The 17,125-nt window shown below is 39.3% G+C and overlaps 1 protein-coding gene across 1 annotated transcript in view; it reads right to left on the reverse strand.

The window, feature by feature from the left end:
• Nucleotides 1-576: 576 nt before the first annotated feature.
• The window catches only part of BZW2 (basic leucine zipper and W2 domains 2), a 62,784-nt gene continuing 46,235 nt past the window's right edge, over nucleotides 577-17,125 (reverse strand). The window contains exons 8-12 of the mRNA XM_040644223.1: nucleotides 12,897-13,067; nucleotides 10,673-10,819; nucleotides 8,978-9,116; nucleotides 2,120-2,242; nucleotides 577-1,039 (exon numbers count right to left, since the gene is read on the reverse strand). Of these exons, the coding sequence (XP_040500157.1) occupies nucleotides 1,011-1,039; nucleotides 2,120-2,242; nucleotides 8,978-9,116; nucleotides 10,673-10,819; nucleotides 12,897-13,067 (609 nt within the window). The 3' untranslated portion in view covers nucleotides 577-1,010. The remainder of the gene's footprint in view (nucleotides 1,040-2,119; nucleotides 2,243-8,977; nucleotides 9,117-10,672; nucleotides 10,820-12,896; nucleotides 13,068-17,125) is intronic.

The raw sequence follows: 17,125 nt of genomic DNA on the forward strand, positions 1-17,125 counted from the left end.
TTGTTTGCCATGTAGCCTCCTTGTTTCAACTCTTAGAGAAAATGTTTGTCTTGGAGATAACCATTGCCCTCATAGCAACAGGTGCGGTCCTGAAGTTTTTCAAGCGTTAAAAAAGAACTGTGAAATGAAACTATGAGCTTTTGCAAACAGAAGATGCTTCATTGTTACTACTGAGGATGAGATAATTTAAAGACGAAAGTCACCTACTTATAAATATAAACAAAGATCTATTTACATATATACATCAATTAGTTCTCCTCCAAATGGAAGAAACAGCAGTGACGAAAACACGAGAAGTGTGGAACTATATATTTACAAACCTAATAATTATTAATACTATCAATTCATGGTGTTAGTGCTAATGTGCATATATTTTGGGTTGATTTCTATTTCAGTATGAAGACAAGTGAAATGCGCCACTTCTGAGGGCAAAAGAAACAGGGTTGTTTCTATAGATGACAAGAAATGTAACCATTCACAATTTTGGATGGAGAAAAAAAAGCATAATAATGAAAGGTCACCTGCATAAGAAGTCATGTGCATTAAAGAAATAAAAGCTCTGAGAATATAAGCCCAGATTTTTAAAAAGCCATTTATTTTAAAAAACTGGTTTGTCAAATCACATACACGAGCAGATACACAACTACCAAAGTGGCCCTGTAATAGACACCAGTGGGGCGTTCACCACACAGTACCTGAAAAATACAGCTAAAAAAGAGGAGTCTGTCGAGTATTTACTTTCAGATACCTACTTGACTCCTGGCTGAATGGCTTTAAGTTAGCATATAGTGAGTGAGAGGTAGGGTCCCAAGTATAAGAGCTGATGCCTCAGGGCTCCATTTAAAAACAAAACAAAAACCAAAACCATTTCCCCTCTGCACAAGGGAAGCCTATCCTATTTTTTTTTTTCTCCTTTGTGAAAACAGAAGCCAGGTTTCTCTTCTCAAATGGTTCAGCATTCCCAGTAAAAGTGTTGTGTGGTAGCCTAGGCATTGTGCTTCTTGAGCCATCTAATTTTCTTCACCTTCCGATTCAGATTCTAGGGAGAAAAGAGAGTAAAGCCAGGGTTTTCATTCAGAGATTCCTTTAAAAAAATGATTTAAAACAATTATTTATTTATTTTGAGAGAGAGAAAGAGAGGGAGACGATCATCAAGCAGACCCCCCGCTGAGCGCGGAGCCTGATGCAGGAGCTCGGTCTCACAACCCATGAGATCATGACCTGAGACAAAACCGGGAGTCAGAGGCTTAACTGACTGAGCCACCCCAGCACCTGTCCTTTTTAAAAATTTTTATTAAGTAAATTCTATGCCCAACGTGGGACTCAAACTCATGACCCTGAGTCTCATGCTCTGCTGACTGAGCCAGCCAGGTGCCCCCAGAGACTCCTTTAAATAAAGTCATGAAAGAGTTTTAATCTGCTATGCCCAACTCCCAAGAGACACTTTCTTTGCCATAGGCATGCATTTACTAGGGAAGACAGTCATACGTGAAGGCAGTAGCAAACTCTGGCTCCTTTTTGCTTTTCAATGAACTTTGGCTTTCTAAAAATGCAGCATGCTCATAAATATTATTAGAGACCCTAATGACTTTTACTCTTCTCGGTCATCTACAATAAACTTTTCAGGCTTAGTGGGATTCACTCTCGTCCATGATTCTTCCATCTAGCGCTCCCACTTTAAGTGCCAGTCAACTGGTTAAGGTGCTATAAAAATTTATAGAATCCCACAATGTGTAATTAAGCCAGATTTTTTTTCCTTTCACAACAGCTGATGATTTATTCCTTTGTCCCCCATTAGGGTGGATATTTTAACAGGCTTGTTTTCTCTTTCTTTCTTTCTTTCTTTCTTTCTTTCTTTCTTTCTTTCTTTCTTTCTTTCTTTCTCTCTCTCTCTCTCTCTCTTTCTTTCTTTCTTTCTTTCACCATGTAGAACTTTTCATTGCTTTCATTTCAGAAAGGAAGGCTAAGATTGCAGGCAGGATGTTTGATACAGAAAACACCCTAAGAACTTTAGTTTTAGGAAACCAAGAAAAATCTGTTGAAGAGGTAGTAAATACCTTAAATTAGAATGAGAAAGTGTTTGCTAAATGGCCACCAAAGTTGTTAAATGGAACCATACCTTCTTCGGCGTTTTGTAGCCACTCAACAAACTTCTTCATCTGGTCAAGAAAAACACTTTTGCCTTTGGCAACATGTGCTTCTTTGTACCATTTCAATATTGCTTCTTCACTCAGTACATCAGCTGTAATTTCAAATCAAAGATGTCAAAGTTACTACATAAATGTCATCTTTTAAAGCAACTTTATGTCTTCTAATTTAATAGAAAGCAATCACTTTATATATCAAAAGCTCTGTTATAAAAGAAATCCATATCCGAAATTTATCGAGAGGAACCAAGCTCATTTCCATATAGCACTGTGCTGTATTTTGGGAGTTCGTTTAGCAAATACTTTAGTGATGACGACGACGATGACGACGACGATACACATCTCATCAGGCATGATACATTGCGAGCTTATCTGTGAGTCACTACTGGGACCTGGAAATCTTTCCCAGCGCTAATTTGCTGGTAGGAAAGTGGGTTATTTCGTAATTTTGCAAATGAATCAGCAACTCCAACAATTCAGAACACTCTGTGTTCTGCCAACTTCAAACACGTCTTGATTAAGCAGCAACCTCAAATGACTGGTCTTTTAAGGGTATTTACTCTTTTAGGAGAAAAAAAAGGCAAATAAAAACACGTAAGTAGAATGTAACAATGCTATTAACAATTAGATACAAAGATGTGCTATCTGGGTGTATCACAGAACCAATACATACATGACTCAAAATTCTACATTTTTTCCATCACTAAGTAATGAATTTCCTATACTATCCCAAATCACAAGAGTAATATTTTCCTTGTACTCCATTAAGAGAAAAACAGATACATTAGGTAGACTTCTTACAGGTTTCTAGCAAAAAGCATTATCGATTAACTACCCATTATCTTAAATTCTAAATTCCACAGATGTGTCATGAAACCCTCAAGTTACCATTAATTTAGACTATTTAATGTTACGAATAGGAGGGAATATGAAAGTAATTGTCTACGTACGTTGCCAATGTTCCGATAGATTGTCTTTTGGGATTTCAGAGTGAGAAATGAGATGGGAAACAGATAAAAAGAATTCATTATTGTCCCCAATGCCCGCCCAATCCATTATTAATGCTGGTAAATCATGCTAATGATGTTTCTGCAGTTAAAATATAATTTTAACTTACAAAAATGAGGGAAATAATTTGATATTGCTTTCATTCAAATCATCACTGATGTTTTCATAACCAAAACCTGAAGTTTTTTGAAAATTAATAACTGGCTTGTATTCAGTGGAAGAAACTGAATTGACTAAAAATGCACACGACTGGTCTTAGAAAATATCAAGTCTGTTTTCTTTATTTTCATCAATAAACACACTACATTTTGCAAAGGAAGAAGAAAGCCTGGATTTACTCATTCATAAGAACTGGGTGTAAAAATTATAATTAGGAGTCCTATAGAATTACTATTAGCTTCTAGTCTTTCAGCTTCCATTTCCAGCTCCCACTCTGCACTCACAGTGATGAAAGAACTTTCTTGCCACTTGCCATCAAAGCCCATGTTTGCAGAGGGGAGGAGTAAATACTTCACAGCCCGAGGAAGTGACTTCTTGTGCAAGGCTGCTTTACACAGATTTTTCAAAAATACCTATTGGCCGAAATATGGATTTTGAAAGTCCTTTTTATATAATTTATCTTCATAACATTTTTAAGATGCTTGTGGTTTATTTTTTATTTACTTATTTAAAAAAAGATGTTATTTATTCATTTATTTGAGAGAGAGGGAGAGCATCAGAGGGAGAGGGAGAAGCAGACTCCCCTGCTGAGCAAGGAGCCCGACGTGGGGCTCGATCCCAGAACCCTGGGATCATGACCTGAGCTGAAGGCAGACGCTTAACTGACTGAGCCACCCAGGCGCCCCGAGACACTTGTGATTTAGATCACTTAATTTCCAAACTGTCTTGGTCATGCTCCCCTATCAGTAAGACAATTTTGAGCATGTACACCCAACATATGTATGTTTTTTGGTTTATAAATTATGCACAAGTACTATAGAACTATTATTATTATAAAGCAAATGGAATTTACAATGCAACAAACAAGTAGAGAAATGCTCTTTTATCTCCTCCCTTTAAGGAACCGTGTGTGATACAATGCTCGTGCTGGAAAGCTGAGTTAGACTGCCCTTGCAGGTGACTCTGTCTCAGGTTTTCCCTCTGAAGACTGAGAGCTCATTCATGTGGTTTACTGCCCCACAGAGGCTGAAAGAGGCCATGCAATTACTAAATCGCCGGTCAATCATCAGGTAAAACTAATCAGATGCACTGTCCACAGAACACGAGACAAACCGCAAAGGTGAGTTCCTAGAAGAGCCTAATTTAGTAATGAATACTTGCCGCGAGACCACATTTCTAGTGCTGGGGAACAGACAAAAAAGAAGGGACAGAAGCAACTACACAGGACAACTACAGAGGCAAAGCACAAACATCAAAAAGTTTAAGAAGAAACTTAACTTTTGTTTAGTGGTAAGTCTACTCCAAAGAGGAAAGAACTTCCTGAGGTATAAAGAGAGAACGTTCTTCCCCCACTAAGGAGAAGTGGGGAGAGGAGTTCATTAACACTGAACAACAGTGTTTGTTGGGATCTCCCAGAAATGCCTGCTAGGAATATAGAATATCAGTAAAAATACAGTAAGAAAAACATTCTACAAGTGCATGTAGAATTCCCTCAGATTACAAAATATTTTTGCTCCATTCTGTCTGGCTGAATACTGTGTGCCTTTCCTCCAACATTCCATCACTTCTCATCACCCTCTGTGTGAGTCTTGTTTTAGAAATGAAATGGTGACTGTAATCCTTGGTTTTTTTCTACACTCTGAAATTTAAGAAGCCAGGAACTATTCTGTTCATCATCTCATTTCCGGCATTTAATGGAAGGCCTGCCACCTACTATGCATTTGATAAATGTCTGATGGACAAATTCATCAACTTGATGAGAAAAAATACATATTTCTCAATTTGCAGAGTTATAATTTAAATGTTGGGTTTTCATGAGGATCACAGAGAAAATATTGTACAAGTGGTTTGAGAATGCAAAGCTGTAGGGAACATTACTTAGATATTTAAGTTAAAAACCATGTCACTTGTGGGGTGCCTGGGTGGCTCAGTTGGTTAAGTGTTCCACTCTTGGTTTCGGCTCAGGTCATGATCTCAGGATTGTGGGACTGAGCCCTGTGTCAGGCTCCCCGCTCAGCACAGAGTCGGCCTAAGATTCTCCCTCTCCGTCCGCCCTCCCGCCACTCGTGTACTTGCACGCATGCACACCCTCTCTCTCTCTAAAACAAATACATACATACATAAATCTTTAAAAAATATATTTAAAAAAAAACCCAAAACCATGTGCACTGGGAACTTAAGAAACTCATTATTTTAGGGATGTCACACAGGGACATAAGTCAAAAATAATTTACCTTAAGAATGCTGAGAATATATGGTGAGAGGGCTACTCATGTTTTTTTAGGATGAGAAAAGAAAGTTTCTTTCAGAAAAATATGCACGAGGAACAGAACTTAACCTAAGAAATATCTGCAAACAATACAACCCATAATTGTACTGATAGTACTCGAGAAAAGAGTTTTGTATTTTTCAGATCTGCATGTTGAGAATATGGTACTTAGCTTTAGGAAGAAAGGAAGAGAAATTATTTTACGAAGCAAATAACGTGATGTCTGAAAATTAGTGATGACTTACTATTTTTCCTATTGCATAGAAATATAAAATCTAGATTTTAATACAGAAAGTGAATCTTCACTAAAATATCAATCTCCACTTTTTTCTTTCATTCCTGAAAAGCACTATTATTTATACTTTATTCACTTCCATCCCCTTGTTATTTACATGTTTAAAAAAAAAAATCTTTTGATAATGGCATTCATTTAAAATAATTAGGTTTGTCAAGGAGACAGGAGGCATCATATCCCCAAGTTTCTGTTATCCTCAAGTTCTAGATATACAGGGACGCTGTGTGTACATAACAAACAGAGATTAAAATGGGAAAGGAAAAATTATTTCTATTACATTTTTAAAAACCTGCTTAAAAACAAAATGTTCCTTACAATAAAATAAAGGAATCCACATCACTACATAATGTAAAAGAAGCAAACAAGATACTATTTGATATTTGTTGAATGTGTATGTGTACATGGAATTAATGAGAAGTATAATCTTGGAATATGTTACCACAGTTCACAGAATTTGTCACTTTGGCATTCAATAACCCTTTCGACCACTGGTCCTGACCAATAGTCACGGCATCATCTGGAAATCTGTTAAAACGCAAATCTGCGCGCCCAACCCTGGACCTTCTGAACCAGAATCCCAGGGAATCTGTGTTTTAACAAGCTCTCGGGTGATTCACCTACGCAGTAGCACTGGGAAGAGGGTGCGTTAACACACACACACTGTTCGTCACCCCTTTCTAGGCAGATAAAATACAGAACAAGAACATCCAAGTCCGGGGTGCCTGGGTGGCTCAGGTCGTTAAGTGTCTGCCTTCAGCTCAGGTCATGATCCCACGGTCCTGGGATCAAGTCCCGCATTGGGCTTCTTGCTCAGTGGGAACCTGCTTCTCCCCCTCCCTCTGCCTGCTGCTCCCCCTGCTTGTGCTCTCTCGTGTTTTCTCTCATAAATAAATATAATCTTAAAAAAAAAAAGAACATACAAGTCGTTGTAAAAACAAAAAACGTACATCTCTTGTTGCACAGGTGTTTGTTAGATAAAATTAGGTCAAAGAAAAAACTACTATCCAAAAAAGGTAAGAAGGTAAACATAGAAACTCTTTTAATAGTAGGATGGAAAATCACTCCTCAGGATTCCATGTTTCCAAGAGAAAAAAAAAATGTAATTATTTCATTCAGAAAAACAGACTATATGTATAATTTTATGGGAAATTATGAAATTACCTGGAAAATAACATTTAGTTTTCACTTCTCAGTGATGTATTTTCAGTTTCCATTTTACAGTTTCCTGATTTCATTTACAAAAATAACTAAGCCAGGATAAGACTGACACCTTCCTGTGTTCCCTTGGGTCTGCTCATACTTTCCACAGACCTGACTGACTTTTGATTATTTAACAATTGACCAACTAGTTAATCAATGGCTTAGGGAGGAGCTAATGCTTCTTCTCGGTACCCACTTCTTAGTGATTTTCCAATTAGGTCACCGTTCTTCAGCATTTGGGGCTGAAGAATAGGAAATAACTCAAAGCAACCAGTTCTGTTGTCAGTAGTTATTGTAAGGAGCACAATGGGGAAGGACATTGACATTAATGGTTAAAATGAGAAATGTGAAAAAGGATTTTAATAGATGCCATTACCGACAAAAAGTGGGTGTGTGTGAGTGAAGTAAGTTCAATAGTAAAATGAGGTGCTCCTGCCGATGAGGCTGAAACAAGTATATTTCAGTTACAAAAAGATCTGGTTAGAGACACTGTTTGGTTGGGTTAGCTATTAAGTGACAAAGTAAATTGTGTGCTTAGGCTACTAGTTTATAACAGTTTGCTTTTCTGTAGGGGAAAATACTGGCCACTCACGAAGCACACGTGAAACCTGTCTCACAGTCTCTCTACCAGTTTACAATGGCGTCAGCTATGGCTGCTGTGGACAGAATGGCCACGGGCTGGGCGGGCTTGGCTCCTCCTTCTTGGCTGCTGGGTACCACAAGTGGGTTGGCAATATGACCTGCAGGTTTGGTTCTGATGGGTCACGTTGGGCGTCCTTTAAGCCCTAGTTTTAGGACGTTGCTATCTCATGACCATGTCCAAGAGGACCTCATTTGGATCTGGCCAGAGAAAAACACCAATTACTAAACTTCAAATGGGACTTGGCAGTCAGCACGCTCACCTACTGATACAAAAACTGTGCTCAATACCTTGAGGCTGAGAGAGTAAAGTATCACCCAAACACCTGTGGGCAAGGTCTATGCATCTGAAGAATCTGGATAGCCAATTAAAACTGTGAGATGCTCGAACATTTTAAAAATAGCTGTTAATCAATAATGTAAAAATTTTTACACTCCACATGCCCAAATTATCATTCAAAATAGATAAATTTAAGAACACATCAAAAAGAAAAGAAACATTTGGTTGATGTTAATTTGTACTTTTTAAAAAAATATTAAATTGCCATTTAAGATTGCAGTACCTTCTAATAAGCATTTTATAATGTTCAAAATGTATCATTTCTTCAGTGCTCCTTCCCCCCCAATAAAACTGCATGAACTCAGACCAAAGAATAGTCGAGGATCATTTTTTATATACTACAGGTATAGAGATCGAGATCAGTTAAAACTCTAATAGCATTCACTTTTTAAAGGCAGTGCCAGTTGTCATGACAACCTAATCCTTACAAATACAATGAAAAGACAGTAAAGTGAAAAAATCTAAAAATAGTCATTTCCTTGAAAAACAGGAGAATGGTTGGGCCAAATAATTAAAATACAAAGTAAAAAGCTAATTATTTCAGTAATTTTAGTCAGCTTTATAGCACCTGAGGTCTGAATATACTACAGGCAGCCTTTGGTAGTCATTGTTATTAGAGCTAATCCTTACAATTCCAAAGCAGACCTAATTACTTTTTGTTATTACAGTCTTTTTCACCATCCTTCCCCATTGAAAATAATAACCGGTTTATCGCCAGTCTTCTGGCAACGTGCCCAGGGGCCTAATCATGCATATATGGTATTTGCACTTTCTCTCTTCACATAATATGGCTGCCTCACTAAAACTTGCAAAAATTAGCATGAACTCCAACGTCCCCCTCTGCCTTACCCCCTGCGCTGGGCCTTAAAGAACTTCAATACACCATGGAAACATAGTGGTAGAGGCACATGGAGAGATACCTTTATAAAAGAGAACCACGATCTTCTGAAAAGCTTTCATGAAATGGATGTTGTCGTAACAATATTCTTGAACCTTCTGGAGGAGGATCAGCTCTGACTGGCCTTGGGAGCTGAACACAGCCAGCAGTGGAGCGTATTGCTGGAACAGAAGTGGGGAGTAAAACCAACCATTAATTTTCATGGGAGGTACAGGGCCAACAATACTTGAATCACAGCAGAAATCTGGAGACGTGCTTAGAAAGCATTCACTTTTAGGACTATCTTATTATTATCATAACATTGTGTCCAATCAAAATTAATTTTTTATCCTAGCATCTTATCAGATTTCTCTCACTGTACCCACTTGAAGAGAACAAATATGAAATTCTGACTTTATTAAAGGTGATGTTACTACGTCTGTCTAATGGGCACTATGAAAAGAAGGTAGAGGGGGTCTGGGTGGCTCAGTCGGTTAAGCGTCTGCCTTCAGCTTGGGTCATGATCCCAGAGTCCTGGGATTGAGCCCCACAGTGGGCTCCCTGCTCAGTGGGGAGTCTGCTTCTCCCTTTCCCTCTTTGTCCTAATTGTCCTTTGTTTTTAGTCACTGATGTATAGCCACTGTTTTCTCTTAAGACTTAACTCAGTTCAACACAAATCTCCTCCAAGAAGCCCTCCCAGATCTACTTAATCTGCAGATTGTACTCACTACTGTTTTTGTTTTTTGGGTTTTTTAAAGATTTTATTTATTTGTCACAGAGAGAGAGAGAGAGAGCACACACAAGCAGGGGGAGCATTAGGCAGAGGGAGAAGCAGGCTCCCCGCCGAGCAAGGAGCCCGATGCGGAACTCGATCCCAGGACCCTGGGATCATGACTTGAGCCAAAGGCAAACGCTTAACCAACTGGGTCGCCCAGGCGTCTCCCATCACTGCTCTCTTCTGAACACCGAGAGTTATCTTTAATTTACAGTCTGCCTAGTTTCTACTAGGTAGTCTTTGACTTACCAGTTCAAATGTAAACTCTGTAGGAAGGATCTAAGTCTTTCACTCATCTTCATACAGTTTTATAGGGAGAAGACACTTAAAAGCAAAAACATGTATCCATGCACAAAAAAATGCAATTTACACAATGAGTTGATTTCTTCCACCACTCAGATTCTAATACCAATCTGTAGTCTACTTAAACAAAAATATTACCAAGAATTTTTGCCATGTAGAAAGAAAAAAAACCAAGTTAGACCATACTTCTTTTTAACTTTAAATACTGAATATACGATTAGTCTGTGAATTGTCTGACATTGTGTTTATTTTTTTTAAAGATGTTTTAATTGATTTGAGAGAGAGGCTATGAGCAGGGGAAGGGCAGACAGAGAGGGAGAAGCAGATTCCCTGCTGAACACGGAGCCTGACACGGGACTCGACCCCAGGACCCTGAGATCATGACCTGAGCTGAAGGCAGACGCTTCACTGACTGAGCCACCCAAGTGCACCCAACATTGTATTTAGTAAGAACTTACCCTTCAATATATTTCACAGGCCCTCACATCTGAGACATTTTAGGTAGTGGCGAATTTGAAAACAACAACAACAACAAATCACAAAAACCAGGAAATCTTTGGCCTAACCCCGGGTGAACTGCAGTGAGAACACCCGTGTCATGCATACGGTTAAGAGCTGCAACTGGTCCACAGCCAAGACTGTTCCCTGTTGACCCTGTACCTTCAGGTGCTTAAGGGCTTGCTCTGCAACCAGTTCTTCCTTCTTGTTCCATTCAACGGCGTTCATTATACAGGTCCACAGAAGTCCAATCACTGCTGTCTCCGGAAGATCATTCCTCTTCATTTCTTCTTTAACATAGAGCACCACCTACATTTCATGGAGAAAGGGGTCAGAGAGTAACAGGCAGCTGGGCGTTTCCCTCTCACTGTGCCTGGTTAGTAGAAGGCTCTGGTTGGATGAATATTCGGCTCAGTCCCTCCTTTCCCAGTACGTATTCTCAGATTACAAGTGGGAGGAAAAACAGAATGATTTGTTCTCAAAGCACATTTATTTTTAGTCTAAAAATTAATAGGTTTGGCTCTGGCCAGGAGCTGCTGGGGACAGGAAGTAAGAGGGAAACTCTGTTTCTTAGGAGGTAATTCTTTTATCTGCAGCAACCCCTCTGGGTCCAGCAGAGCTGATTACTTGAGCTGGTTTGATTCTCCGGGGTTTAAAGAAGGCAACGGAGCTGGGAATCTTTATCTCCGACTCTCAACTTTAAACCCCATAATGAATAATGGCTTGGGTTTACACAAGTCCATTCACCACAATATTATTCCTTAATGCTTACTTTTGATGACCCTCATTCCCCATGTGAATAAACTGTAAAGTGCAAAGGCAATCTTTTAAATAGGATACATATCAATGCAGCAGCTCTGGACAGGTGATTTCCCCCCTGACGTCATGCTTAAATATGCAAATTTATCCTCAAATCTGATGGCACGGAATAAAAGGTCTGACCAGCCTAATGTATTTCATATCAAACTTGTTTGGAAAATTTTTTTTCCTTTTGAAATACAATCACAAAGACAGGTTAGGTCCTCAAAAGTGATTAAACACCATAATCCACGTCAAGTATACTATTACTCTGTGACTAGCACAATTCTTCCCCACTACCCCCTCTTTAGTGAAAAGACATTGTTTTCTTTCCCCCTGGCCTGGGATGCAGAGGGTCAGGAACCGGTTAAGTGACCTTTAATAGAAGGAACTGGGAAGTCCCAGTGCCTGAGCTGGCTGAAAAACACTGCAAAGACAGGTGACATCTTTGCATCCAGAAGCATCACAGCATTTTTTGGTTTTTCTTTTTATTTTTTTCTCCATGGAAAATCATGTTCAAGTTCTTGCTTGGAGAAATGTTACTCAATATATTGCCAAACTTACTGCCATGAGACTTAGAAATATTTTTTGTCCCAACACCTCCATCTGCTGGATAGCATCGGTCTGGAATTCTCCAGTCAAACCACATAAGGTGCCATGTGGGGCTTAGAGCATGCAGAGTGCTAAGGGTTTGGCACTTGGAAGCAAATGGCAAAAGGAAAGGACTTCATTTAATTTTGGATTTTCATGTAAAATTTGTTAAAGTTTTTTTTTTTTTTTTAAAGATTTTATTTATTTATTTATTTATTCGACAGAGATAGAGACAGCCAGCGAGAGAGGGAACACAGGCAGGGGGAGTGGGAGAGGAAGAAGCAGGCTCATAGCGGAGGAGCCTGATGTGGGGCTCGATCCCAGAACGCCGGGATCACGCCCTGAGCCGAAGGCAGACGCTTAACCGCTGTGCCACCCAGGCGCCCCTAAAGTTTTTTTTTTTAATTTAAAAGATACAGTCATAGCTCTATGAACTACCGTCATAAAAGAAATGTAGTATTTACATTTATAGGGATACCCAGCTGCTGTGAGTGCGATCCAACAAGCCACTGGCCCAACCAGTCTTTTCCCCGGATACGAATGCAAAAACCATCAAAATTTTTTGTCTTAGAAAAAGAAAAGAAAAGAAAAGACTCCACATTCATACCCAGTGATCCATGAAACACCCAGTGTTGACTTCAAACACTAACCATATATTTAACCATATTGTATTATCTGCAATGAAATGGAAAAATGACCTATAATGGCATATACTGATAGTGGATGGCAACTCTATCTGGCAGATCAACTATTTGGCTCGTTACGGTAGCCTGATAAAACAAATCACTTGTGTGGAAATCACCATTAATTTCTGGAGCATGCTAGGGGATTCGAGTCAAAACTCTGACACTGAGCTAGTTTAGATGGTACACATGAGTACACGAAGTTCACAGAAGTGGACGAAGGGAGGTGTCCTTGAGGAAGCTCGAGCTTTGCTACACAACGCTATTTCTCTCACGCACGGGTTCTGCAGTGATAGGAGCGGATGGTTTCCCACCTCCTTGATTGGGCNTTCCTGAGAAAGACGCTCCTGCAGCTCCTTCTGCAGTTCCTTCCTGGTGCCCAGGGACTGCTGGACGCGGAGGAAGTCAGAAAGCTCCTTCAGGCCTGCGTCGGTAAAGTATTTAGCAAAATGATCCACGCTTTGCCTGTTAACCGGAAACAGCTCCTGAAAGACAAAAGGAAAAAAGACTGTTACACAGAAAACTATCCAAATGTCAGCAAGCATAATGGACAAGATCTTCATATTAAAACAGCGCTTAGAATACCTCACATTTGGAACACAAGAACAGAGAACGACTGTCGAAAGAATAAATCTTGGGTCTATTTCTTGAGCATTTGCTAAGCACCTTCTAAAATTAGGCAGTTTTACAGAGAAAGTGAAAAAAATGCCAAGCAACTTACATAAACCAGCTTCATCCATTTTGAACCGTTATTTACTTTTTCTTTCATGTTAATCAGAGTGTAGCATGTATGAACACAAAACTTGCTAAATTAAATGCAAATAACAACTTATGAGTTAATAGACGAAAGTCAGTTTTAATAACACTGAGATGATTTGAGATAACATTGCAAAAACATTGTTCTCTCAAGAACCTTTTCACATGGAGAAAATGCTACTGTTATTCTAATACTAGCTTGGAGCTAAAGAGAATTTTTGTCATATCTGTTAATGACGGTGGCTCTAAATTAAGTCACAGCAAGATCTAATCTAAACCCACCCTACCAAACTCTTCGGCTCATTACATAATTCCGCTGGAAATTTTTGAAGAGAGCAATACACCACGGCTGCTTGCATATTTTTACCTCATTTCCATTTTACCTTACACAGCTTGGCGGAGTCTCAGTAACACTTAGTCATGTTCTAATCCTGTGTGACTTCAACACCCAACCAAGATATTAAGACAGTTTTCAAAGCTCTCACATTTTTCAGACTGCTGCAGTCTAAAAAAATAGATCCAAACTTTTATGGTGGTTCGATTTGCACATGTATGGCCAATGGCTATATGGCTCCAGTAAAAATCTCAGTAGAAAAATCTGTAATAGGTCTGCCAACACGTAGAGGGACAGAGCCAAAGCCTTCTATGACAGGACTCAAATTTCAATATTCTCTAGATCGTCACCCCAAAACTTCCCTTCTTGAGTTATTAAGTTTCAAAATGTCAGAAGAGTTGGTGGGAGCAGCTATTAAATACACACTCATGTTAAAGCAAACATTTCACATCAGACTGAAATTCTGCCACAACATCTGTTCTCCCATTCGAGAGGTCTTCCAAATTTGGGATGCAGGGAACAAATTGAGTTTCTTCTATGAACCAAAATGTGGTGGGCATTTTCCTCAAAATTACGTAAAGTAAAAATTTTTAGAGAGGATGAATTAAGTCTCAACAAGGCTAAGTAGCTTGACCCAAATTATGCAGCCAGATATATTTAAGGACATAACGGAGTACACCCATGGCCGATAATTATTCCGTTACTCCACGCCGGCATTCGATATTCAATTTAGGAAGAATGGGACTGCAAAGTTTGATCTGAAGTTACGTTCAGAGAAATACATCATCAAACATATTACTGGTGGCTTATTTATGAATGATATCCGAAGTGCTTATAAATGATATAATACATTGAAGATTATTATTCAGATTAAACTGAAGTCAAGTCAGTCTAAATCCTATCATGACATTTACTGGCTTGGAAAATGGTTTGTGTTTGTTAGAAAAATCCTATCCAGGTACAAACATCCATCAGATTAAGGTCTCCCTGCCTCTGCTCTGGCTTCTGAGTCTATTCCCAAAGCAAACCCGAAGTGATCCCGTTTACCCTAAACACATGATGCACAATTCTGCCGAGAATTTCCCAAAAGCTTTTCACCTGACTCAGAATAAAAGCCAAAGTTATTAGATGATAGGGGACCTGCCACGTCACCGAGCTGATCTACATTGTCGCTCTTAACCAAACACTCTCCCTTTTTCTGTCCCCAGCACGCCATGCCCCAAAGCCTCTGCATTCTGTTCCTTTGCCCAGAAAACTCTTCCTGGAGATATCGAGATAGCTCACTCCTCACCTCCTTCAAGTGTTTACACAAATATTACCTTGTCAGAGAGTCCTTCCCCCACCACTGAAAACTGCATCCTTCTCTGACACTCCTTAGAGCTTCCTCAGTTAATTTTTCCCTTACAGTGCTTTTAACTTTTTATTAAGCTACCTATTTTAACGGTTGATTCAGTCTGTTCTCTTCCAACCCCCCTTTCCAGAGTTGCTATAAATTTTTCTTGCTTCTGTATTACAGAAGTGGGTAACCGCTAAACTCTGAGATATGCTTTTTTCCCTAAAATCTACTAGTATAGTCAGAGAGAATTTTGTTGTGCTAAGGAAATAAAAATTTCCTCCTTGATGGTGAAACTGGCCCTCTAGTTCCTCACTCATTTACAGCAAATATCAGGCAGCAGGGTCCACAGAGGATTGCCCTATCCTCACTGAGCTTACAGCGTTTCCGGTAGAAACTTCTACCTGTGCTTCTAAAACCCCAAAATATATGCAGACACTGAAACCTAGTAGGAGCAGTTAAATGATATATTTTTCAAAAAAGGAAAGACATTTAAAAAAAAATATGAAATGACCTAATTAAGTTAACCAAGCTCTGCCTTATTGGCATCTTTAAGGAACCATGCCTTAAGAAATAACTGAGGCTTCTGAGGCAAGTTGTAATGGGTGGTATATTTGTTCCCAATCATTTGCCCCCTCTCTTTTAAATACGTATTTCAAGAAGCCCCTCCTCGCTGTGTCCGTCCCCAGAAGTGGAACCCGCAGGCTAGGATAAAATGACCCCCACCCCCCTCCCCCCGGCCACGCTTCACTCTGACTTCTTTTGGCCAGTAGGAGATGAGCTTTTACTGCACTGCAGGGATTCACTTCTGTCTCCTGTGTTCCTGTCCTTTGCCTTGGCCCACATGGCAGGTGCTCCTGCAGGCTGGGGCTCAGAATGAAAAGGTGTATGGATCACAGGGGGACCTGGCCCAGATACAGCTGATCTGTAGACTCAGGGACAAGAATATGTTGCCTTCACATGAACTTCCGCCCTGCTAAGCCCACCTAGTCACTTACGATTTCTCCTTCGGTATACAAGGATCTACCCTAAGTCCACGAGAAAGTGGGTTCTTGAAGGCAGGGAACCTTTTTATCCTGTTCTCCCCTGCCTCTTCAGCTTCTAGGACCACGCTGGTACAGAATAGGCACTCAAACAAAATTATTATCAGTGGCAGAAATTAACTAGATTCTACACCTTTTTTCTTCTTCATTGTATTCTGAAGACTTTAAAGACCCAAAAGGGCTATTATAAGGTAAGCTTCAAGAGACAAAGGAATTTTAAGTGATTGAAAGTAAAAGCATTTACAGTTAAATTTTTCTTGGGTTTCCTGAGGGGAAGAGCCCACGTTTAGAATTACCCTATGGACTGACAGATACCTGTGCACACTGGAACACCTTGGAAGTGAAAAACAGAGAGACCAGGTGAAGAGAAGATGGCAAGGGTGTCTTTCAGTTTTAGACTTTGTCCTAGTTTGTAAAAGCACTGTCACTTGGAGAAATCTCTGTCATCTGCATAGCTATTGCTTCCAGCAGAAGGAAATTGTAGGGAGCAGATAGAAATATAAGAACAAAATATTTCTCTTGCTTTTTTGGGGGGGAAAAACATAAAGATAGAGAAATAAAAATATAATCAAACAACTGTGATCATGGGAGCTTCAAATCAACCACAATAAACTTATCTGCTTTCTTAAATACCTAAGTATTTCCAAGGTATTTTGGTATAAACAAGGAATCCTGTTTAAACTCTTTATTTTGTTAACAAATTAACAACTACATGAGATCAGTGTCATCCATTTCTAAACTAACACATAAATGTTTAATTAGGTGGGAGTGATGGGACTTTTTAATATTACAACTTTAAATCTATAGAGTTACTAGTTATAAAATAAAGTGTTAATTCTGATAAATGTTAACTCAATCTCCACAAACGACCAAATTTGAAAGTCTCAGTAGTCCCTATGACTCTTTCATTTTATTATTTCATTTATTTATAAAGATTAAGATGGAATTCATTCCAATCTGCCGAATATACAGAAATAAAAGGAGCCATGTTCCAATTTAACACAGACCCAAGCATTTCAGTCACGCCTCATCAAAGCCACAACCGAAGCATCAAGCATACAACCCTTGTCTAGACAG

The sequence above is a fragment of the Ursus maritimus genome, unplaced genomic scaffold (genome assembly GCF_017311325.1).
Source record: "Ursus maritimus isolate PB19 unplaced genomic scaffold, ASM1731132v1 scaffold_3, whole genome shotgun sequence".
Taxonomy (NCBI): domain Eukaryota; kingdom Metazoa; phylum Chordata; class Mammalia; order Carnivora; family Ursidae; genus Ursus; species Ursus maritimus.